At 35.0% G+C, this 26667-nt stretch overlaps 1 protein-coding gene across 1 annotated transcript; it reads left to right on the top strand.

Moving 5' to 3' along the window:
- Positions 1-1936: 1936 nt before the first annotated feature.
- On the top strand, positions 1937-26298 carry LOC582740 (tetratricopeptide repeat protein 13). Its single transcript, XM_782682.5, has 18 exons — positions 1937-2388; positions 7730-7854; positions 8211-8286; positions 9388-9524; positions 12547-12639; positions 14014-14130; positions 14770-14880; positions 16198-16280; positions 16602-16743; positions 17330-17498; positions 18006-18162; positions 18513-18776; positions 19339-19512; positions 19921-20124; positions 20572-20716; positions 21165-21244; positions 21678-21836; positions 22864-26298. Exons 1-18 carry the CDS (start codon positions 1959-1961, stop codon positions 22976-22978), a joined length of 2781 nt encoding a protein of 926 aa, XP_787775.4. The 5' UTR covers positions 1937-1958; the 3' UTR covers positions 22979-26298.
- The last annotated feature ends 369 nt before the right edge of the window (positions 26299-26667 follow it).

Genomic DNA, 26667 nt, shown 5'->3' with positions numbered 1-26667 from the left:
ATGACCTTTATTTGTGCCATGGTTTATGTTGTGGAATTGACAATGTTGCAGAATGTTGCATGTTTGTGATTGTACTGCTGATGAAGTTTTGTTAATACAAAAAACACTGTTGGTTAACTGGGATTGGATTTTATAATGACTTGCACTTTTGCTTTCCAAATCAAATATAATTTTCTTCCTCAAAATTGTATTACAAATAATTAAATTGTGGTGGTCCTCATCATCAGATAGAGACCGAGGGAGTGGAGGGAGTGGAGAAAGCAGTCCATGAAAAAGTGCTATGGGCCTGGACAAAGTTAAACACTAAATTATGTTTAAAGGATGAGAGAGAAGAGAGAGAGAACGTGAAGAAGCAGAGAGAAAAAAACAAAAATGGATTGGAAGTGGGAAGAATACGAGGATGTGTGGAAGACTTATAGAAAGTTAGATGAATAGTCGTATTCCCTTAAATAGTTTTATGAACAGCCGTTGGCACTTATGAATGAGATAGATTAAAATACTCTTTAACTTCTTAGCCAACATATCTAATCCAATATATTGATTTGACAAAGACTTGTCAGACCACATCTCATGATCAAAATCTTTTTCAAAATACAAATAGATTAATAGTAGGACAAAGATGTAATCAACAGATTCTTTACAGAAGCAAGGCTTCAAAGGCCATCTGCATACTTCCTGTGGTTACATATCGTTCTTCTGAAAGTTCATTAATCCAATACACTAGCATGTTTGGAGGGGGGGGGGGGGGCTTTGAGAGCTGAAGATTTCCTCACACCTGAACCACCCCCCCCCCCCCAAAAAAGGGGGGGGGGGAAGAAAAAGAGACTCACAAATTTAGGACAACATGCAGTAGATAATTCGTTCTCGACAGTCTTGATTACCAGTATACTTTTAACAAGTTGGTAAATTGGACAAGATTTTAGTTACTATCTATCCAGGATAAGGGAAAACAACATAATGCGATCAAATGACAAGTAAGTGTAAGCACAATCTTCTGGGACAAAAAACATGTTTCAACCCCTCCTCCCTCATCACAAAATCCTGCACACGCTCATGCAATGCCTCATCATTCTGAAATTTTATTGGCCGAAAGTTTGTAATTCCTAAATTGAAATTGGGTTCATAACTCTGGAGAATTGTAATTCAAAAAAATGAAATGCCATTAGACCCTTACAGATATATTGCATGTTTGGAAATATGACCCTGTGGAAAAACAAAAGCATTCTTTAGAAATATGCCCCCACCCTTCCCTGTATGGTGACATTAAATGTACATGTACATGTTTTTCACTTGGGTGCCTTAGGAAATCAAATGATTAGATAAGCCTGGATGAAGAAACAACTATGTTGTGCTTTAATATTCTACAATAAAAATGTAATCATATTACAATACTTTTCTTTAAAAAAAAAAAAAGGCATGATGTAATCACTGATGGATTCAGCATCCTCATTCATGGGGGGGGGGGGGTCTGAAAAATCTCTGACAAGTAGGATATAGAGGTCTAGGAAAGAAAAGGAAAGTGAAATTCTACATGGCTATATTTTTGTCTATAACGCAATGTTGGTGTTTATTATTACCTTTCCCTTTTTGTATGACAGATTGGGTTTCAGGCATCCCCCTCCCCTCCCTCTCTCTCTCTCTCCCCTGACCCGCCATTGTACGGCATTCTGTGTTTCCGAGAGTTATTTCACATCAGCCTATGATAGCAAAAAAAGTATATATTACGTAAGAAATACGCCTTCGGAGCGAAGCACGTACGACCACGTAGCATATATTGATCCACCGGCGATCGAGAACGCCAATGCATGAATGCACGTACCGCCCCCGTAGTATATAGCGCCCCTCCACCCATGCCAAGTAAAGCGCCAACTGCAGCAACGTACGGTACGTACACAATTAAAATCGAATCGAGTTCTAGTTAGTTCAATGTGCACAGACGGTACGGCAGTAGTAGTACAATGGCGGGCCCACGGAAAGTTTCCGCCGTTCAGTATGTTGCCAAAATCTTGACCGTGTTCATTGTTTTAGCATCCAAATCGTCTGCCATCAAGATATCGTTTGCGACCCAACAAAATGGAGGCACGGACCCCCCTGTTCATATCAATCTCCACCTCCATTTAGACGGAAACAAGGTAGTAGCGGCTCCCAATCAACTCCACGTCAACCATCAACAGGTCCAGTGCGGCTCCCCACCAAAGAACCTCCCCAGAGGTCCGGCCATAGATATCGACGCGACACCGATAACTGCCCACGAGCTGCAGAAATGGCTGAGCGAGTTTGAGAAGATGTCTGCGGAAGGAGCAGAAGGAGTCCGGCATACTATCTTGGTGGCTTCTCAAGGAGTTGCTCTAGATGGCATATCTCTTCTCCCAGGTTGCGTCGAGGGGCGTAAGTAAACATACCTAGGTCTATATAAGTTATAGCTAAAGCTCTAATAACTAAGTCTAGAGTACTCTAATCATAAGACTTAAGAGGATGGGATGGGGATGGGGATGGGGATGGGGGGGGGGGGGGTGGTTGAGACAATACAGTTTATTATCGATTGTTAAATGTTAAATTAATATCACTCTGATATACTATATGCAGTTCTTTATCCTGTGAATCTCTTGTTGTATAGAAATATTTAAGATAGAGATTCGGCCCAAAAAATTAAAAGTACAGCTGTACATCACATGTACATGTATGATGTACCAAGGGCAATAGACTACCGTAATTAACGGTGTATTAACCGCACCTTTTTGCCGCCGAAAAAAAGTCAGGGGTGCGGTTTATACACGGTACACACACAAAAAAAAAGTTTTGATTTATGTCCCTCCACCTGGCGCTATGCCTGGCAATGTCTCCCAGCTCAGTAATTGGTGTGTTGACTCTCCACTCGGAAACTAAAACAACACTCAAATTTGTCTGTCATCTTGGTTTGAAAGTAATCTTTCTGATAGATTTCAATATAGGCTTGAGTCGGTACGGTCGATCACACCGGGACCCGACCGTTGCCGTCGGGTCCCGGTTTCGTTTTTTGAGAACCGACGCTCCGAAAAAAAATAACGAACTATGTAAGAAATTGCAGTTTTGCACACCACTAAAATCAATCCACCTTAAATCTTAAGTATTTAATTGTTACCAATCATATTCTAGCTCATCCTGAATCAATCCGAACTGCTGATATAAATATGGGTTGCAAGGCAGTTCGCCCCATGGGGTTGTTGTTGCCAGCTGCTATAGCTAGCTACTGTACTGGCCGGGTCTCTCGGCAGGATTAATAAATCAGGTTGAAAAAACATTGATGTTTGAATAATAAAACGGCTTTCTAAAAAGTACTTCTTTACAACATACCGATCGAATAATTTTTAAAAGACAAAATTGGTTTTTTTTTCTTTGATTTTGAACACCGCATGCTTCTTTTAAAAGCTGAAAATTACTTGGTAATCACATAAAGTTTCGATACGGATAGCTGTTGCAAGGCAAGTTCAGACTAGTCTCGGAAAAATGCGCAGTGCTCCTCGTTAGCTGTAATGCATGCCAGAACGAACCCAAACAAAGATGTGATCGTGACGAGAAAAAAAATCATTAAAAATTACGAGAGCACAATTAGAAAGACAACTACTCAAAATTATCGTAAGCAGATACATATATCTTGGAGGAAGAAAACAATAGTTATCCAAGAAAAGCCACATTAATAGTGATAGTTAAGGAGTTACTATAGGTACAATCATCATCGGAAGGGCCTGCTGCAATATCCGAATTACACATGTTTATATTGAACACGAGGCTATACGAGGCAAATACCGCCCTCTACGGTAAAAAGCAGTATAACAAAGGATTCGAGTATTTGCAGCAGGCCCCTTGCGATAAAAATGTACCCAGTTACTCCTCGATTATCACAATTTCTGTGGCATTTCTTGGGCGATTATTGAATTCTTTGTCCAGGTTATCTATCTGATTATGGTAATTTTGAGCAGTAGTTGTCTTTCCAATTGTGCTCTCATAGTTTTTAATGATTTTTGTTCTTGTTATACGATCACGTCTTTGTTTGGGTTCGTTCTGGCACGCATTACAGCTAACGAGGAGCACTGCGCATTTTTCCGAGACTAGTCTGAACTTGCTTTGCAACAGCTATCCGTATCGAAACTCTTGATTACCAAGTAATTTTCAGCTTTTAAAAAAAAGCATGCGATGTTTGAAATAAGAGATAAATATTTATTTTGTCTTTAAAATATTATATGATCGGTATATTGTACAGAAGAAATTTTTAGAAAGCCGTTTTATTATTTTAACATTCATATTTTTTGACCAGATTTATTCAACCTGCATAAATCAAAATGGCGGCTCGAATGTTGTCTTTCTATTTCTGCCCCAGTTTTTTAACTTTTAGAGGTACTAAACATCGCCAATCATGGATGAAAATAATGTCAAATAGAATATCAAGAAGAATATACCGATCTGAGCCGAGGTATGCATGTGTTGATTTATTTGATTGATAAAAAAGGTCACTTTTAAGGGACATACTGATTTTATGCGCTTTTTATAGAGGCAAGTGACAAATCCTGCAAGCTGATTTCGGGACACCGGGTCCCGATCGGTACAAGGCCGTCGGGACCCGGTTTATGAAAATCCCGACATGACTCAGGCCTATTTCAATATGTAGTTGATAAAAATAATTCCTCCAATTTTTCTTCTATTACACGGCGTACCACAAGGTTCTATCCTAGGTCCTCTACTGTTTTTTAAGTCGGCAAAAAAAAGTCGGTTAATACACGAGGGCGGTTTATACAACATTAATTACGGTAGTACACAAATGTTGCGCTTTTAACTGTGTCATAATCCAGTAAACAATAGCTCCCACGATAGGTCTTCCACTCTCCCACCTTTTTTTTTCCTCTCTCTCTCTGGTAAATAGACAATAAAGTAACTACTTACAGATCCATATCATCCATTAGAATGAAAAATTGATATCGTGACGACATAATTAGTAGAGTGCTTTGCCATTATTCCATAATTGCTCATAAAAATATTTGCAGTTACTTCCGTGACGATATCTTCGATTTTTAATGGAATAACAAAGTACATGTACACTGTATGTTTTGCAAAGGTTGAAATTAATCTTTGCAAAGGTTGAAATTACTCTGTGCATGTTAATGTACAGTGTAGTAGTTGCTTCAATGGGAGGTTGTTTCCCTAAGATAGAATTTGTTTTAATTGGAAAGGAAGTTTATTGGATTCAAAATATTTTTTTTTCTAATGGGTAGTTCATGAAAGCATGTGATAGCCTTGTGCTTTATAAGTCAAACTAGATGCAATTTTCTGATGAAATTTGATGAAGTACTACATGAATCAAGTAGTTTTAATCTACAGTAAGTTTGCGCATTGGGATATTTATCTGATTTCTTTTTAATCCATTATCAGGGAAATGTAAGTACTATATTAGCCACTGAATAGAAGTGATGTTTTGATGGAATTGACTCTGGACAGAAAAATATCCAGATTAAAACAGATCAGTATACAGTGTATGTTTTGATTGATCAAGCACAAATTGGTAACTCTGTTTCCTTGCAGCTCTCCATTTGTTTTGGACAACACATTTTATTTATTTTTTCTCTCCAAGAAGAGATTTCTCGTACATGTACCTGTGTGTGCCGAGGTAGTTGTTGTTGTTGTTGAAATTAATGGCGTTTTTCATCGTCGTTGGATGATTTTCTTGGGTTCCCAGATAATGTACAATACATTCATACTACCCCTTTATGAACTAGAGCCATTCTTATTTAACCAAAAGAGCAATCGTTGATAAATTATAATCCTGTTCATAGCAAATTGAGAGCCCTTTTGCTATTAGGGCAAGGACAGGGATGCCAATGTATTTTTGTGTGATTGATTTCAAATGTAAATACAGCTTTCTTCACTATAATATTTCTTCAAATTTTCTCTGACCTGGTTGTGTCATTTTTTTGAAAAATATATATGTATATTAATTCCTTATGGTCAGTGTGGTGACACGTTCTTTACTCTCTCCTTTAAAAAAAAAAATTTCTGATCAAGATGTGCTATTTATTTGCCATTTCTTAAAATTAAGAATGGATTATTGTAGTTTTTGTTGTTTTAATAGCAATGGGCATTGTACAGTATGTTGGGTTTAGAAATCTCAGAAAAATCAATATTTGTATTGCACATGTATATACACTGTATGCAATGTATTATTCCAGGAAAGTGGTTTTGTTTGTGTAAAAAGTTGAGTTCCTTCTTTTGTCCATGATTCATTGGCCTTGAAAAGAGCAGTCATGTAAAGAGTTTTCCTACCAATAAGTAGTCATTGTTGGTGGTATTGTTTATCTTGGCATTCAGCTGTACCTGCATATATAATTATGATTTTTTCCATGTCAAACCAAAAGTAGGTCAATTTTCAGCATATTCTTGCTGATAAGGGTCTTCTATTCTTCAATTAGAAAATAAATAAATAACTAACATGAATAATATAACAATGTGATGTTAATATTGTCTACAGTAGAAACTTGATAATTAAAGTGATATATAACATGTGGAAACTTCCAAGATGTCATACTCTCTTCTGCTGGGACATTCTCATGTGCAGCTTCATTGTTGTTCTAGATTAAGATCACATCATCTCTTTCTACTACTGTAATACTATTGGTAAATTGTAAAAGTTGTTATAACTTGTTTGATAAAGAGAAGGTTGAGTTCTGGGAAGAGGTGAAAAATGATTTGTGAGCATTATCATTGTTATGATGCAAGTGTGGAAGAACTCAGATAAAACAAATTTCCTGAAAAGCATGGCTCTTCAAATACCTTAATATTCTGAATATGGCATGTAACAGCCACATGTTTGTGTAGTCCCATGTACATGTAGTCATGTACTGTACATCTTTCTGTGTATAGTGCTTGTAACTTTACCAAGACTGGGCCAAATTTTCTTATCATTTCAATGATTCCAGAACCTTGCAGTACACACTAATACTTACATGTATATGCTAGATGATCAACCTTTTTTTTTATTGATTCCACACCGTTTCTTTCACAATGCAATCCCATGACCAGAACTCAACTTATCTTTAAGAGCTTTGTATTTATGAAATATTTTTCTGCTCTGGATTTATTTGATGTTTGTCATAAATACATTTATATACTATTACTTCCCAATTTGAATAAGATGAATAAGATTTATTTTACATAATTTTCTGAGAGCCAGGACTCTGTTTCAATATGTTATAAGCTACTGAAATTGTGGCATTTGATCGGCTGAGAGCAAATTTGTCATAGATATTTAGCATTTATTAGAAATAACAAGTTTTATGAAGCAGGGCCCTGAACAGTGTTGCTCTATTATATTTGTCTGTGCGTGTTAATGCCCTTCTGGCTGTCGATCCACAGACAGCATGTGGGAAAATGTTCTTCCTTCCTGCACATGCATGTTGTACTTCTTCCTCCATACTACATGTACATGTACATAATATAGGGTTGTAATCATGGGTCAAGCAAAGTAGCAAACTGATATCTTTTGCATTTTGAATAATAGAGACAGAAAGTGTCTATATGACTTTGAGCAGGATTAATGCAACAGTTTGTGTGAAGTACAAGCATGCCCTATAAATGTACTTGATCAATGATTCCTGATATAAAAATGAATAGGCGCGAGGCTATTATTCTGAAATCACACATTTTGATTATAATCCTTTTTTTTTCCCTTCTTTTTTGTTGTGGGTTGTTGGTTGGTTTTCAGAGGCTGGAGATCCAATGGGAATTAGTGATGATGACAAGGCAAGCCTCCTGGGTTTATGTGGGGCTCAACTACCTGAGTTAGATGGACTAGGGGCTAACAACCAAATTGAAATCAGTCAAGTTAAGGTAAAACAATTTAGCTATGAAATAATTTGTTTCGATTCCCAGTTATTAAGATCAGATTCTCTATGGATATTGTTATTGTAATCCTGATGTAAAATTGAGCACATGTAACCCATCAATTGTGACAACTAGAATCAATGTTAATTCTTTGCGTTTTGCCACCAATATGTGGAATATATCCCACTGTCGCCCATGCAAAGAAATAATCACTCTTTGATATATATATATATATATATATATATATATATATATATATATATAGCTCCTAAAGATATGTCTTTCTCCATTTTCTTTCTATACCTTCCTCTTCCTGCATCCTTCTTCCTTGTCTCATAATCCTGTTCTGTTTTCTTTTGTAGATTTATGCAGGGGTACTCCACAAGAATAATATGGTCCCATTTGCAACTGGAGATGAAGACAAGGACTATAAGCTAGGTGAGAGTGAAAACTCTTATGAAATGTTAATAGCATATATTTAGGATACATGCTACCATCAACGTTTTGGTAAAGGTATTTAGGAAATATCAGCCTCCCTCAGAGAAGGGGAAATTTATGATGTAAAAAGACAAAGCAATTTGTGATAAGGATTGAGGAAATGATATCACAAACTTGTTACCTCTATTAGTTTCCAATTTGTTTCCATGAGATAGCGATCTTAGAATTACTAAAATGTAATAATCCAGTTGTCTGATTCTCTTTCAGTTGGTAGAATTAAAATTATTTTTAGATTGGAGTAATCCTATAATGTAATTGTTGCAATTCTTGACTAGCCTGAGCTCATGTTACTTATTCTTTTCCTAAAGGTTAACAGGATGATGTTTGTGCATTTGATCTAGAACAATTTCACATACTTCAAGGAAGTAGGGACATTTGAAATATCACCTCGTCTGTTGAAATGAATCAATGGTGGTGGGGGAATTTATTGAATTCATGTAATATAATGGATTTCCAAATAGATTTGTAATAGTCACTACTACTGTGATTAGATCAAAGTGAAAGAGCATGATGGTACCTGTAAGTGAAAGTACTAGTGAATGCTAATTAAAGTAAAGACATTTTGAGTACCATGGAAACTTTGTGGAAAAAAACCCTTTGGTTATACTTTTAAGGGACGGTTCAACTACTGTACATGTACAGTTTCAGGGAGGTGGAAATCCAGAGAACAGGTTTCAAAATGAGAGAAATTGATAGTAATTGAAGGTTTTGGACATTTCTATCATATGGTGTGAATTTATTAAAAGTTTTAATCTGTGAAAAAATATTGGATTGATGAATAGGGTTATTTATGAGGAGATATTTGACAACTGTCTGTTTGTCTACAGAGTAAATAAAATACCACTTCCCAAAATGTGTGTTCATCACTTTACGGACATATTCTGTACATGGGGACATATATACCATTGACATAATTCAGTTGCAACGCTGGTACATGTACGTATAAATCACTATGCTGTCATGTACATTGTATAGTAATGCATTATATTTCTATAGTTTTTTTCTCAAAATTTCCTCTTTCATATGTTGTATGTATGATAGGCTTCTCCATTGTCCTGTTGAATACTGGACGTGAAGAAATGGCCCTTGACATGATATCTGCCCTCATCAAACAAGACCCTAAGTTCATAGGGGCGTACCATGCAAGAGCAGTGGCATATTCCAGAAGAGGCATGCAGGTGAGATGCAAGGCAATGTTTTTTTTCTTTGGAATGAAATGATACAAATCAGTCCAAAATGTTGTGGAAAGCAAGATGACTGATGAGAAAATCCCATGTGATGTAAATAATGATGATAATATCAATGGTTACTTCTCTTGTGTAGCACTCATGTACATTACATGTATGTCACTCTTTTAGGTTGGCATATAAATTGAGAAGAGTGTTGGGCCTCTTACAGATCCTTGTGGAACACCCAAATAAGTGCAGAAAGACCAGATTTCGAATCATTGATAATAACAATTTGGAATCCATCTGCCAACTACATGTATGACTTAAACCATTCTAGAGCTTGACCATCTACACTATAGGATTTAGTTCATCAGAATAGTATGATTAACAGTATCAAATATAAAAGATAAATCACAGTCACAAAACAGTGATCTTTTTATCGTCCATGTCCCACAGAATGTCATTTGACAGGATTACAAGCAAAGTCTCTACTCTATGGTGTGGCCTGTACATGTACGCAGACAGTAAAGAATATCCAGAAGATATATATATATATATATATATATATATATATATATATATTTTTTTTTTGGGGGGGGGGATGATTCTTTTAATTATATGGGAACTATTGAGAATCATAAACATTGTGTAGCTCTGAACTTCATAATTTTGGTTTCACTGGTATAGTGAATTACCAGTCAATGTATATGTACAAAGAGGTGTATGGTTTCTATTGTATTTGTTGTTATACAAGTTATACACATACAGCTGTGAGAAAGAGCCCAGCTGTTCATCTACACATGTTGGTAATAGTCCACTATAAACAGCTGGAATGTGAATACTCTGTTGACAATAATACCCAATATTTATATTACCAAGAGCGTTATATTGTGGGATGATCATGGTTATAGTGTTTCATTCTTTCAATTTTCATAGGCAATTTTGAAGGTTGGAATTCTTGCCATTCAGCAAAGTATTTTATCCACAGATATTTCCCTTAACCCCGGTGTATTATAGATGCCCTACTTGATACATCCATCTATTCCTTGAAAATGCTTTTCCCCTAATGAATTCTGCCAGGACCTTTTTAGTATTTATTGTGGAGTTGCAAACAATGGCCATTTTCAGGTATCACCAGACAACTGTGAACAGCTGGTCACATCAGCAGTTACTGTATTGTAATGAGAGTTCACAATAGGGCTATCTAATTAGTTTCATTGTTGCTTTAAAATCCCTCCTGAGTCCTATGAATTTTTTTTGTCTTTTCTTGTCTTCCATTTAACAAATTGCTGGGGTATAAATTCTGCTGTAATATCTCTAATTAAATATGAAATAAGAAAACAAGATGCTGTACTGTGTCTTCTTACTTTCACCATTGGTTTATATTAATTCATAGTGATTGTTACATGGAAGATATTCAAATAAATTTAATCCTTAAAGTCAGTCAGTGTGGGGGAACATCATACTGTAAATCTGTTGAATTCTTACTCTGAGATAACTCAGCTTGGATAAAATGGACAGTGTTATATCAAATAATATTTCACCTAAGCTATTGACAAAATTACATACATGCAATTATACATTGTTACATCAAAAGAATAGAGTAATAGAGAATGTATACAGTGTGAGTCCCAAAAAAGTTTACACCTAGAAAATTGAAAATTATTTAAAAAAAAATCATCTATGAACAGTAAATTATTATACATCGTATGAAAGAGTGTTTTATCCCAAATCATTATGTATCATTTGTTTGTGGTATGTGTTCATGCTTGGATGAACAGAATGCATTGATTAAGAGAGTGCAAAGCTCGACTTTCGCCAGTAATGCTAATGTGATGTTTGAATAAAACAATTGGGATTTGGGTATTATTTTGGTCTTTGCAGTTCCGAATAACATCCCTAACGAAACTAATCATGCCACACATATCAAATATTTAAAGAAGATTTGTGTGCGTGTGTGTGTGACTTTGCTTCTGCAAAAAGCATATATGCAATGCATCTCATAAACATGATAAACAATGCCTCCTGTTCATCCAAGCATAAACACATACCACACAAAAATGATACCAAACGAATCGGGAAATAACACTCTTTCAAAACATGTATGATAACCTATTGTTTATAGCTGACCTTAACAAAAATTATTGACAATTTTTTTGAGTGTAAACTGTTTTTTGACTCACACAGTATACATGGGTACAAAATATCAAAGCTGCTAGGTAGCAGCCAGAAAAGAGGTGACCCTTATACATGTAAGTGGCCGACCTAAAGAATATGTATACTTAAAAGGTAAATATAAGTACTGGATTACAATGACACGATGAAATACAACATTACCACAAAAAAATACACAACACAATGGCTGACATATAATATTACAGATAAAAGTTTCAAATTTGATTAATATTTTTCAAGAATAAACTTTTTTAACCCACTTTTATAAACATTGATAGAGATTCTTCAGAGCATATCCACCAGGTTCAATATTTAACGAATTGAAGTATTAGTGTACAGTAATACTTCAATACAAAGCTGTGATACCGGTACTCTCATATTCCAGCTGCTCACATTTCCTAATGTGTAATTATTACATCTACAAGAGAATTGTTATACCAGCAAAAATTCAATATGCCAGGAAGTAGTCATGCCAATAAATACATTGTGACCTAGTGGTTATTTTATGTTTTCTTTTCTTTTTATTGATTTATTTATTTTATTAATACTCTGAAGCTTTCACAGTAATGTAACTTTTGTGGGAGGCCCTGTACAACATAAAGGTTTAAAAACATAGATTGATCAAAGTGTTAGTACATACATTTAATGTTACAATAACTTCTATTAACAATGTTAATTAAACATAAGGATATATAATGTTATATATGTATAAATATATGACCAGCATAAACATCTTCAATTATGAAAAATAAACGAGAGTATACTAGTGAGTGGGAATTTGATATCTGTGACAGTTTGAATTTAGAAGTAAATTAGCTGTGAAATGCATTCTTTTTTGTTTCTTTTGAATGCTTAGCACCCTTTGAATGCTGCACTGGCTATCCAAGACTTCACCAGGGCTATTGAGCTGGATCCAAGGAACCCAATAGGATGGGAAAAGAGAGCAGAGGTAAGTAAGATGATCACATCACCAATGGTCATTCTTTAAAGTGTACCAATCACCTAACAAATTATTTCTGTGTAGCTCTATCTTGTCAAACTGAAAAACGTTCTGAACGGTTAAGCTAATATGAAGGATATAGAGGATAACAGAACCAAAGTCCGACTTGGGTTCAGGGTGTGCCCTATTCTATGTGAGCATGTACGCGGTCGTCATTTAGTCTTCTCATCAAATGGTTTTACTGATTACTAATAGTGTATTTAAACTGCAATATCTTTTCACGTAACATGCCTTGTTATGTAATGAATATTAAATGTTGCCTTCTGGTCGGCTGGGGTTCTGTGGATGTTATTCTGAATCAGTTGCAGGTAGTTCAAAGAGTCTCTCAAAAATAATGATAGATGGTAAAGATGTTGAATGCAAATAATTTTTCTTTTCAGAGTGATTGCAGAATTACAAATATTTTCAACATCTTGTTCTTTTCTTCTCAAAAGTTGAATTTTTATTTTTTGGATGATTTGAGTCAGGTACAGATGATGAAATTCACACTTTACAGTGAAAGATCTAAACACAATGACCTTATCTTCCTCTACTCAACAATGCTAGGAAGTTAAGGAAATAAAAGATAAACATATATTCCTTTTCTTTAATTTTCACACCTTGCCAAATGCCAGTCTTTATGATTGCCTGTTACTAGATACACCACTGAGGTTATGCTTTAATAATTTCTCAGTAAAACCTGGAGCATACTTGTGCAAAGTAAAAAACATAGTTACTTACTAGAGTAAAGTGTAACTCACATGCAAGTGAAATTTAATACAGCATATCGATAGTAGTGTAACAAATAGGGCATTGCGATGTACATTGTTTTTAATCGCTTTGGTCAAATGAGAGGTTTAGAAAATATTGCAGGTAGGCCTGTTACTCTGTCTTCATTTTGATGAGAAATTATATGCCAGTGGGTTAAAATGAAAGGAGTCTAATAAGAGGAGAACTAACCCCAGTTTGGTTGTTCTGAGAAATTTATTGCATTCTTGCCCATCAATCTACAAGATTCCCCACCAAAGTGTATGAGAAAAGCATAAATTAAGAATAAAGTACAGTTGCTCAGTAAAGACATGGACATTTATCAACTAAATGTGTTCAAATTTATGGATGCTTCCTTCCCAGGTGTTTGCAGAGCTGCCAATCATAACGTTTTTCCTGGAATTATTCAATTGTTTCTCAAAATTAAAATAGTACATATTTCGATATTGTGTGGCCTTTCATTCAGTACCTTTTTATGTCTGTTTTCTAACATACAAGAAGTTTATTCCAATTCACAAGAACAATGCTCCTATTTGTTGCGATAGTATAAAGAAAGTTTACTCTGTTTCTTGCCAGGTTTTTTCGACACAAGGGAGGAATAGAGAGGCATATGGAGATATATCGAAAGCAATTGATTTGAGGCCGACTGCCAAACTGTATAAGTACCGTGGATACATGATGTTTAAAGAGGAGGTTTGTGAATTGTTTTTATTTACTCTAAGATGTGTGAGAGATTTTAACATTACTTTTATGTGTGTCAAGTCTGTCATGTTAATGTAATGACAATGGTAGGGACGTGAAGATGCATCAAATCACTGTCATTTTTTTGGTTTTTGTTGAAAAACAGCAATGAAACTATAAAAAAATGCATGAAATGTAAATTTTGCTGTGAAGTGCGGATCTAAAGTTAAAGGCCAATACGCTCATTGGAATCAAAATCATCTGCGGATTGATTTGATGTTACATATGCATGTATCACATTTGTTACTGGCATTGCCCATTTTAGTTTACCTTTAAGAATAACAGTTATAAACAAAAGAGCTATTTTTGGTAGACAAGATGAAAATGATATTGGTTTATCACAAACTATCTTACGAATAGTATTCTGTCGCAATGCCCCTTGAAATCTCTGCCAAGGACAAAGGGACATTGCCTCCTAGAGCCTTAAACTGGTTGAATTTGTTCCTCGTATACATCCCTTTAATTTTTACTTTTTCAGATTATCTTTGTCTCTGACTGTATACTATAATATAGATCACAGTCTAAGTGTTAAAAAGAAGATATTTTCTTTTAATTTGATTTTTTGTTGTTAATATTTTCCCCTTTTTGTAGAAATATGTGGCAGCAACGAAGGACTTGATGGAATCTGTTAAAGAAGATAAGACACAGGTTGATGTCATGCATCTACTGGCAATATCCCTGTATCATCAAGGCAAACTGCATGTAAGCATTGTACTTCCATAATGAGTAATGTCGAGTTCTGTGATAGATAACATGGAAGGATTATGTTTTATTATGAATCATAAGTGCATAATAAAAGGTTGTTTAGAGTATTGGCCATTGTCAGAATAATGAGGAAGTACGTGTGTTTTAGTACATATTTTGATTAAATATACCACTTCTGACTAGGTGTACTTAAGTTCCGTTGTTTAAAGGTTTGGCTGGAGGTACATTTCACAAAAAAGACAAAACATAATGGCTGTTAACTTATTTTTACCCTTGTAGATGGATGATGTAAAATATAATTTCTTGCATCCTTGTAGGGGATTTAAACAATTTAACAAATAAGCTCTTTCTATTTGCCATTTTTGTCTCGCCTGCGGAGCAAAAAGCGAGACATAGGTGCCACTTTTCCGGTGACGGCGGGGGCGGCGTCAACATTAAAAACTTAACCTAAGGTTAAGTTTTTGAATTTTTGATATAATTTTTAAAGTATAAGTTCTTAGTCAATGAAACTTTGACTATAGGGTAATCAAGTATCCCCAATCATGTGAGTAGAATTTCAGATCACAAAGTCAAGGTCAAAGGTCATTTCAGGTCAACAGACTTGGACTATGTTGTAGCATCATCATCGAAAACTTAACCTAAGGTTAAAGGTACTATGTCCCATTTGCAGGCCAAAAAAATGAAAAAGTTAAATTCCAACTGCATTTGAAAGATAATACTTATATAATCTAATTCATAATCCAAAAGAACTATTACTAAATTTTTTGTCCATGTTCATCACGATTAAAATGTATGATTTTAAATTAGACTGATGAGTGAGTACATTTATGCGTTGAAGCTTATTGGAGAGAATGACTAATGGAGGAGTGGAAAGTGAAAGTTGTATTGTTGAAGTTCCTGTTGAAATTATGGCACAATACATGTATGTGTCCATTTGTTAGATGGGCCTTAATGATGTGGTGTATGTATTATTATATTCCTTTCATTTTGCCATTTCTCATCTCTCTCTCTCTCTCTTGAACAAAGAGCTGACACATGTGTGACTTATATTGTATTAGAATACTGCATAAATGGTCTCACTTGATATGGTGTTGCAACTTTAATATTTCTCTTTATTTCTTGCTTTCTCTCTTTGTCTCTTTCAGTTCTCCCGTCTGTTTCACATTTTCTCTCTCTATATATATTACCATGCCACCTATTTGTGCTTGCACATATAAGTCTACATTGTAAGTTCTTGTTTTTCTTCAAGGGGAATGATTCATATTTCAGAAATTATTCATGTATGATATCTCTTTTCTATTTTTTGTTCTGTAGGAATCCATAAGGATTTTCAAGAAAGCCCTAGAAATAAAGCCTGATTATGTTGATGTATTAAGGAGCCTAGCTCGTGCATACAGGTAAAAGAAAAGTTACTTTAAAAATAAAATTGTCTTTCTTAACTTGTAATTTAAAAAAAATGTTGTATTGTATACTTAAGTTTAATAGTATCTTTATGTATCAGTTAGCTAATAAAGAGAGTTTAATTCATGACTGGATCATTATTTATATAGAACAAAAATATCTGTGCCACACTGTTACCCTAGTCTTTCTAAGCTTGGATCAATTTGTTGTGAACTATATGCCTTATATTCTTTCAATAATTATAAATAACCAAGTTGCAAAATCTCTATTAAAGATCTTCATTATTGCCATGCCATTTTCTCTTCTTCAATACACAGAGAGCTGGGGGATTATGAAAATTCCTTGGATAGTTTCAACAAGGCACTTCACTACAGCCCACATCATGTCCAGTCAATACAGCTGAGAGGTTCACTGCACTACCACACAGGCAAACCTAGGGAGGCACTCAGTGACTTCCAGGTAAGGACATGCAGTGTTAAAAGTTAGTTTGGTTAGTGGTGTGTAAGATATTGATGCTGTATAGTGTGGTGGTGTTAAGTCATTAGAGAAATGTCAATTTGATGCATTTTGTAGTGGAGTAGGCTTTGAGATGCTCAAAAGATATTCATAGAAAGCCCAGGAGAATAAGATGTGTTGGACACAAAGGGACATGTATCTATAGCAGGCAGTCTATGTTTTCTTTTATCTTTCTCTCTCTCTTTCTTATTCTCTCTTTCTTTCTCTTCATTATTTCACTGTTTCTGTCACACTTCTTTTTTTTCTGTTTTGGTTTCCTTGTTTCTGACTCTCAGGCTTTATCCATATTATGAAATTCCAGTTATATATATCTACATATTGGGGTGTTTTATCATTAACTGTTACCCGTTTGGTCATATGGTTGCCAACTTCTGTCAAGATCAGTCATGCAGGGAGGCTGAGTGAAAGCCAGCCAGTGTACTGTGTTATCAAATTTGTTTGAGCCTTTTAAAACCATTGGGAGCCTGGCACGGTGTTAAAATGGTCTTATAAGTAATTTTCCCCTCTCTCTTTCTCCATTTCTTTCAAGTTTTGCCTTGGTTTGGATCCTACCAACGAGGTTTGTCGCTATATGAAAGGCGCGTGCCTGGTTTCCATGGGGCAGTACTACGATGCTGTGAGAACCGTTACCAAACTCATGATACAGCATGACATCACTGCCGGCTATCTGGAGTATGAGAAGGTCAAATATATCAGAGGTGAGAACGAGAGAGAATTTTGTATCCATTGTTTGAAATTGAATGAAATCAAAGTCATAAAAACTTATTCATGACGATATTTAAGCGGCAGATGAAAAACTCCACTACATTTCATATTATCAAAACATAAAATAGTATGTTTTGTGCATCCACTATGGTTCATCATCAGATATCCCTTCTCTTGGCTTTATACCTTAGCTGGAATCTTGTTCACACATCTTTTATTAGTTATTGCTGTAGCTGATAAATCTCATTCTTGCATGAGGGGTACGTTGCATCTTGTGCATATTATTATAATGAACACAATGATAAATGCTGATGATGATTAGATATTGCCTGTATTTAACATCCATATGGCGTACACCATAACCTGATATACATGTCCTTGAGGAATTGTCCATTACAGTTGGTACTCTCCATTTCAATTACCCAACACACCGGCATGACAAGATTACATTAATCTCACATGAGTTAATTGCATATTGACATTTGCATTGCATTTGCTAGAATTGTCCAGATACCTGCATGCTCACTTGGACACCCCTTTCAGTGAATATAGTATGGACCAAGATCTAGATGGCACAATGAAAGACAGATGGGTCAAGAATCTTCCATTCCAGTCAGAGGGGTACAAAGAAATGCCTGGCTTGACCCCAGATATAAGGTAGAGTACAATGTCAAGCCTTGATTCTGATGACCTGAAACAAATGTAAGTGTTTACCGGTATGACACAAGGCATCATAATCCAATTATGAAGGTTTTATGTGATTGAAACAGTAATAAAGTTAATACTGTACAAACCTTAGTTGCATTTTGCTGCATAATGAAACTGTAAAAGGCAGAGGGCTTCATGATCGCATGATGGGAGACATCATCAACGTAAAATGTGTTGTAACTCTGTTTATGAATTTGATTTTCAAATGGAGTGGGGGAAAAACTTTTTTTCATTCATCATCTTTCACAATTACTTATTAAACCTTAAGTCCTATTTTTTTCTTCACATCACATTCACAGTGACGTAGACCATCTAGAATTCCATGACCTATTACCCTCGGTACGCACTCTGATCTGCCGTGCCGCCACGATCGGGCGACTGTCGCAGTATGACGCAGACGGCTTCCTGCCTAACAAGCGCATGCAGCTTGCCCTTGGGCTGGGGTCCCTGGAGGTAGCCCAGACCATGCAGCTTTACTGGAAACATGGAAGAAACTTCCGGAATGGCAATGGAAAGAGGTTTGGATGGAGGGATATGATGGATATAGCTGTCAAGTGGAGAAGGTGAGGACATTAAGTTCATTCACATACGTCATGGTAAATCACTGAGGTTTACCACAGGTGGTATGAATGGCAAGTGCGGATGGAAAAGCTAGCCTTGCGCAAAAAAGATACTATAAAGACCCAATTCTCTCTGTTTTATGATATATGTGAAGTGCACTACGCATGACAAGTTACATGTTATATAATAAGCCACTTCAGAGATACTATCTGCGCATGTACAGATAAAGGTCATTTGTACAAAACTTCAAAACTATGATTGCATACATTTATGTTCAAGAAAGTAATGCAATCATTCTTCATTCATACACTGATGTCACATTCTATGATACACAGGTGGACGTATTGTTTACAAGGGGCCAAACAAAAGGTACTCAGGAAGCACCTCCTTGGCTTTGGCAATGATTATTCTAAAATGCACAGAGTGGGACTTCTCTACAAAGATCTGTGGATATTTTTTACCTAGTGTGCTTTTAAAAAGGTTTGTTTGATTTCTTGTTTGAAGTTTTCTAGAGCTAAATCACTCACTGTTCATGTTTTATGTAAATCTTTTTTTTTCCATCAGGTATGTTGATCCTGACCAACCGGTTTTATGGTTAGAGCAGATGCCTTCATCAAGCTACCAAGCAGGATACAACAGTCACATGAACATAGTACGAGGCCAGCTTCTTGATATACGCTATGCTAGCTACTTTGATACAGTCTTCAATCTTACCAAAAGAATGATTTATCAGCACAGGTAAGAAAGCTAGACAGCCTCACCATGATCCAACTTTTGCTCCAGGCTTTATTTTATCAAAGATAGGGTTCTTGGCTATCTCAGAAATCTGGAATACCATGAAAATGATATCCTTTTCTCCAGTTTGGGAAAAGTCGGACTGAGAGAAAAATGAGTCAAAGTCAGGCAAAAATAAGGTATTTTCATTGGACCGAAAAGAATGTAGTCAATTGTGTATAATTTTGCCTCGTGTCCAAGAAGTGTATCTACTGGATTATTGCCTTTGGTGGCTTATAAAATGACCCATCTGGTATTTACCCATAAACAACATAGAGTTTACATGTACATATATATTAAAAACATTTATTTATTTGGGTCTGTAGTAGTTTACTACCTTATCATTCACAAATGTCTTATTTCTCTGCTTAGTTTATTAAAAAGAGATCGAGGAGAGGAGAGATTGTTGGCTAATCTTGACAAAGTGGCATCGTGTGAGGGTCTGCTATTCCTCGTGAACAAGCTCAAGATGTCTAACGACAAACTCCCAGGGTTTATGATTTCAACGCGGCTAGACAGCTTTCAAAATAGAAATGCTAAACTGGAAGGCGCTGTATTTTCTCTGAGTGGGGAAGTGTAAGTTGTCATATTTCCCCCTTTCACATTGTTTTGATTATTGTTTATTGATATGTATAGATTGTAGTCTGGCTGTATTTACAGTCACTGTTCAATCAATGCACATTGCTAATGTTTATAATCCTGTATTGATAATGTATACATAAGATGAATAATTGAACTCTTACCTTTTCGTCTCAAGAGTTGTTATTGTCACTCTGTAACAAAAGTACATTTCCACATTTAAGTCCAGAAAGATCTGCATGTCCTTTGCATTTTCAGATCAGCTAAAAATGTTTGAGCCAGAGCAATTAAGCTTTATAAACGTTATACTTGTAGAAGACAGTTAGGAGCATACTTCTTTGCATTTGGGATGGAGATGAAGACACAATATTTTTTGCTGACTCTGTGCTCTTATATGCCTGTAGATGTAAACAAATATATAATTGTTCATCTTTCTTTATGTAGGGCTGCTAATATAATGTTTTCCATCGACACGATGACGACCAAACAACGGACGGAACATTACCACACTGAGATAGACTTCATCTGGGCTCTCCTCTCTGATGAGATGCATCACAGGAAAGGAGGGCCAGGATCCTCCAAAGAAATGGTAAGCAAACCAAAACCCTTTATCTTAACTGGGAAGACTGAAATACATGAATCTTGCTAAAAAGGGGATGATTCTATACAGTAGGTGAGCCCTACTGGCTCTCAGGAGATGAAATGTTCAAAGGGTTGAAATCTTTTTACACCATAAAAACTCTACTGTCCTCCTCGTTATGTTATCACAGTATTTTTATTTTATAGTGGTATATGCATGTAAAGTTTAATAAATATAGCCTGATCCTCTATTATTTAGGAGATGGATTTTCTTTTTCATTCTGTTGTTGCCTTGCCATGGGCTATACCAAGAGGTGTATTTTCTGATAATTGCATATGTATCAAATAAAATTAAAAACTGTTAAACAGAATAGTGTTGTATTTGAAACTTTTTCAATGTAATGTATACACAAAATGTTGTTTTTCAATCTTAGTTTTGTGTGTTATTGTATTTTCAGGATCATGAGTCTATTATCAATCTGGTGCTGTCCATGATTTACTATGTGTACAACCTCATGCCTATATCAAGAGGCTCAAGGTGAGAGACAAGTGGAGAAAGATTATAATAATGATTAAATATCCTATCACAACCAGAATATTTTCTATTTTCTGAGAATGCCAGTATGAAATCGACAGGGCTAGGTTAATGATAATGATAACAATAATAATAATAATAATCATATTTGTATAGCACTTAATACTAAGTTTCTTAGCATTTTTCAATGTACATGTACTTTGTATCGCCTGCCAGTTGCTTAACAGGATGCTCAACAGGAAGACTGCTGGGTTATTTGATATGCATGTTATATCAATGATAGAAGTGATTGTGCCTGTAAATAAGCAGCTGATGTACATATAAGAGTGGTAATCTGGCTCTTATATTATTGTACACACTTAGTTGTGTCCTCATAACATATTACTAGTAAATCTGTTCTGACCTGAATCCCTTGAATACTGCCTTCATCCTATAGTTCCATGGCGTACACCATTGTACTTGGCGTGGTGATGGCCTTGGGTCGTGAGGTCACTAACCAGATACCAAAGGGCAAGCTGGTGGAGATAGAGGCTCTACTCTCTGGTACCCCTCAGACGTTTGCTTCTTGGGGTCAAAGTTGGATGAATATCAAAAGGTAAGAGTAAGTAGGGGACCATGTGTGTCCTTAGTGGTGGTATTGCATGGGTGATGGTATGTGTAGTGGGTAATGTACTTTGTTAGAGGTAATGTGTATTTTTGATTTGAATTGACTTGGATTGAATTGGAATGATGGATTCATTTGTCATTATAATAGAAATTCTCCTTCCATTGGTAATAGCAAAAGACATTTCACATCAGAAATATACATAACATTGAAGTGTACAAATACAGTTTATGTGAACCAAATAACAGAAGGAGAACAAACAAGGTTTTAAGGATGTTCCAAAACCAATGTGAGAAGAAAATAATACAAGAAAAGGGTGATGCAAAGTAGGGGGACAATAGATTTTTTTTTTTTGAAAGAAAAAAGAGACAAGTTATTCTGATAGGAAACAACCTCATAAAACTTAAAGGTAAAGACCAGTTTTGGAAACGCAAGCTTTTATTACCAATCATGTGAAAGAATATGTTTTGACTAATAGGTGATGATACAAATTTTGCCGAGAAACCGCCTACTAATTGATATATTTGGTAAATTATTATATCTATTTGGACCTGATAGATATAACGCACGTGTTACGCACGTGTGCATAGTCCCATATACATCTTTATGTGTACAGTGCTTGTAACTTTACCATGACTGGGCTAAATTTCTTATTATTTTGATGATTCCAGAACCTTTGCAGTACACACCAATACTTATATGCTAGATGATCAACCTTTTCTGATCGATTCCAAAATGTTTCTTTCACAATACAATGGCACGACCATAACTGGTCTTTAGCTTTAATTACTATTGATTTCTGAAGCTATTGGTCACAAAAGTTAATTTATAATGTAGTCAGAAAAAGAAACTTGTTAAATGCATTACAAATGAAATGCTGATCATTGTAACTAATAATCTTTCTTCCTTTCTTCCCTCACTTTACATAACTCAATGTCTCTCACCTACTCTATCTTTTTCTATGTCTGTCTGTCTCTCCCTCTCTCTCCATCTCTCCCTCTTTTTCTGTCCCCAACAGGTCTTCCTTCAATCTTGCAGACGTACCCCAGGTATCAGAAGCTATCCCCACCCTACGTTCCATGTTAGAAGCCCTCAACGTAGGAGCAAGCTTCTGCAGTGCAGGTGGGCATTAGATGTGCCCGTTCACGAAGAAGAAAGAATTGAAATAATCATTTTCAACTAGTTCACACCTGCTTTGTAATAGAGGATTTATTCATGAGGAAAATGTCCCTATAAAAAGTTAATACTCAACTCAAGAAATCATAATCTCCAATGCGAATTAAAGGAAAAAGAGAAGTAGTCTGTCTGTAACAATATTTATAAGCTCTTTTATGTCATATGTTCAGGGATATTTCCAATGACAAGATTTCAGATCTTCACTTCTTGCTTTGTAGTAAGATTTTTGTTATCATGGTATGATTTCAACATCTTAATTAAGGATACAAATGTACGTTAAAAATTGAACAACACCTTTAAAGATATTTATCACCTGAAATATAATTTGTTGTATTTAATTATCTGATTTATATCATAGGACCTTGACATAAAAGAATATAATTCAATATGTTTGTATTTAAATGATTTTGATAAAATTAGAGGCAGGTGTAGAGAGGTTGAAATGGGGTACAGTGTGTATGGATTAACAAGCTTTTAGAATAGACAAGTGCAATTTCCTGGCTCATATTTTTTTATATAAATATTTGTTTAATTGAAAAGTACAAAGTTGTCAAGCTGAAGGCCTTGATTTTATTTCAGAGGTATTTCTTGTTTTTATCAAAGTATGTATTTTTGTTTTGAGCTTAATCGTAAGGTGGAGGGTTCTATTCTATAGTTAGAAATTGAGGTTGCCAGAGTCTTTCCTATAACTTGAAGGATATAGTAGGTGCTATTTCATTTTGTTGCTATCAGTTCCAAACATACTTGCCAAGTAGATTATGACAAAAATATCTTGCTTAAATACATCTGTATTTTTTTAGATTGAAATATCACAAATCTAATTAAAATACCCTGAAATTATGATATCATTTCATAAGACATTGCTCACTGTTTTAAATGGGCTTTAGAAAATAGAAGCAGTATGTAGGGATCATGAAATACTTGTATTGTACAATTCTTTGAGATAAAGAAAGATAAGGGAATTTGTACTTCCATGAAACAATGAAAAGGAATTCACAGGAAGGTCAATATGTTGATCACTTGAAAACATGATGAACGTATATTAATGAAAATTGAGCAATTCTTTTGTTTGACATCTCTTATTGATTACTGAGTAAAGGATAAATGAAAACAAAACTGAAATACTGAAGAGGACGGTTTCTTTTATTGCTCTAAAATCCTTGAATTTGAATAGATTTTACTTCATGATAAAACCTTGGTAGATTCTAAATTTTAAAGTATAACGATATAGCTCGTAGTTTATTCAGCAATACGGCAATACATCTCATCTCATAGACGACACAACTCAATTTAAAAAAATTATATATCCTAGTCATTCTATAAATGCGAGTTGGATTTTAGAAGTTGTGCCTCAAAACAGTCCATATCATATGTTGAACTCGCAAAATGATTGCAATAGTGACAGATTTACATGTATGAACTGAATATGAACAAATAGTCTGTGACAGGGTCAAGGGCAAGGGAATGTCTTATAAAAGGCCTTTTAAATAAAGTTGGAAAATACTTTATGTAAGACCAGGATTTTTTAACGTACAGTTTAAAGTTAGAAACATATTAAGTATGTGTATTTTCAAATCCAGCTATCTCACTGAAGAATTCTATTTTGTAAGCACATCTTAGAAAGATTTACAATGTTTTAAAATTATTTGAAGTTTAGTCTCAAAATCTGTTTTGCTCAAAATTTCCAGCTGTTTTAAAAATATGATGACATGTTTTTATAAGACTTATGCTTCCATTCTTTTGAGCTCTCATGATGTCTTTTCAAGTAGGAACGACCTCTGTCATTACCCAAAAGAGAAAGTGCAATATTCATGTTTGGATCATGTGTAATGGCATGTTCCTGTATTAACTCCATACAACTGATCTTTCAAACTGACTGTGGTGTGTGTAATCGGTGAAATCTATCATTAAATTGTTCCATGATTTGGGAATATTTCACTCTAGTTCAAATTCCAATCATGACTTCATTTTGCTTCCATTGGAACATTAGAATTATTATTGAATCATGTGTTGATCGATTTACCCATTGTGTCAGACAAATGATCAGGTTTGTAGAGTGTTTCTTGAAGAATTGAAAAGTTAGACCTGTACAAGTCTTTAAACTTTCACTATGGATTATCTATACATGTGTGATATTCACCTGAAAAGGTATTGAAAGAATCATGTGACTTCGCCAAAAGTTGAAATATTCTTCCGACTTGGTTGCCATCATTATTTTATAAGTGCTATATTTAAAGACTGTATTTCTTGCCCATTATTGATAACAAAGCTCTTACAAAGAGATTATTCTAAATATATTTCTTTATTTAAACTCCTGCTGAGTGATGAATTATCATTTTCAACTGTTAAATCAGTAATGATTGATGTAAAATTTAATATGACGATTGCCAAACAGATAATTGACCGAGTGAAAAGCTCTTTAAAAATATGTAATCAATTTTTGTTAATTAGAATAATCAAATGGTGGCTTTATAGCTATCATGTCACACACATATTTAATCATCTTGTTTCTAATACAGGTGCTTATGGTGAAGCACCATTTTTCTTCCAGATTGATAATGGGTATTCTAAAAACTCTTGCCATTCCAGTTTACTCTCTTCCTTGCACAAATTCACTTGCATACGGTATATCTTAGACGAGGGTTGTTGATTAATCTGAAAGGAGGATAGAAGGAGTAATGTACCTGGATCGGTACGTAATTGATGTCGATGTATAAATGTCACATGTCAAACTGTCACTGGGGAAAATACATACAGTATGAAAGAGTAAAGACAGTACTATTTAAAGACAGTATAATACATGTTTATAATATGTTTGGTCCTGCAAGGGTGACTATTCAAGATGATTTTGCACCTTTTCTTACCCTTTCAGATGTAAAGTACTAAAATCTTTATAAAATTGGTGGGATCATAGAAGTTATTTATAATTTATTCTACTTGTAATGTTATTTTATTTGGGTGATTTCACATTTGTGTTAGTACTGGTGTTTGGTGCTGTATAAGAAGCACATTATACAGCACTGGATTCAACCATCAGTGTAATATTTTCCATCTTGAGCTAACACTGATGTGAAAGCACCCATGGCCTCTGGTTTTTCAGCAATACACCTCTTGTGCTCTCCGCCATTAGGTTGCGCAATCTATTTATTAATGTGGTGTTAAAAGGTTTTGTTTTGTCTTTCATGCACTTCCATTCCTTTGCTTAATGTTTGTAGCTGTGTGTATAATGTTACTTTGTTCTAAAGTATTATTAAATTAACAAAGATGCAAAATTGTATTTGTGTATTGTTGTGTATTTTATGTTTTGTTTTATTCTCAATGCGAAAACAAAAATGAATGACGACACATATTTTTATTCTTTGTATCCTTTAATCAAATGAGAAATGTACATTTATACATCATATTAACATGCCTTTTCCACAATGGAATGGCTTTGACACTCATTCCTAATGCTTTATAAAAAAAAACATAGGTCTTCACAAGTTACCTTTACCTTATCCTTTCACTGTTCTGTGTTGTATGATTGCAAAGTTCTGGACCCATTGCACAAAACTTACCATTGATGGTTACTTTGCCATCGATGGTAACTACCATGGAAACCTTGATTTTGATTTATATATATATAGCGCTTAGAGACTTTGGTGGT

Source organism: Strongylocentrotus purpuratus, unplaced genomic scaffold, assembly GCF_000002235.5.
Source record: "Strongylocentrotus purpuratus isolate Spur 01 unplaced genomic scaffold, Spur_5.0 spur5_scaffold_5, whole genome shotgun sequence".
NCBI classification, from domain to species: domain Eukaryota; kingdom Metazoa; phylum Echinodermata; class Echinoidea; order Camarodonta; family Strongylocentrotidae; genus Strongylocentrotus; species Strongylocentrotus purpuratus.
The sequence above is the reverse complement of the archived record's forward strand: the minus strand, read 5'-3'. Positions and strand labels throughout refer to the sequence as shown.

Bases quoted from the DNA above. Each gene is read 5' to 3' on its own strand.
- LOC582740 (XM_782682.5), top strand. From the start codon at position 1,959: ATGGCGGGCCCACGGAAAGTTTCCGCCGTTCAGTATGTTGCCAAAATC. The intron at 14,881-16,197 runs GTAAGCATTGTA...TTTGTTCTGTAG, and splicing joins ATCATCAAGGCAAACTGCAT to GAATCCATAAGGATTTTCAA. The intron at 21,837-22,863 runs GTAAGAGTAAGT...TGTCCCCAACAG, and splicing joins AGTTGGATGAATATCAAAAG to GTCTTCCTTCAATCTTGCAG.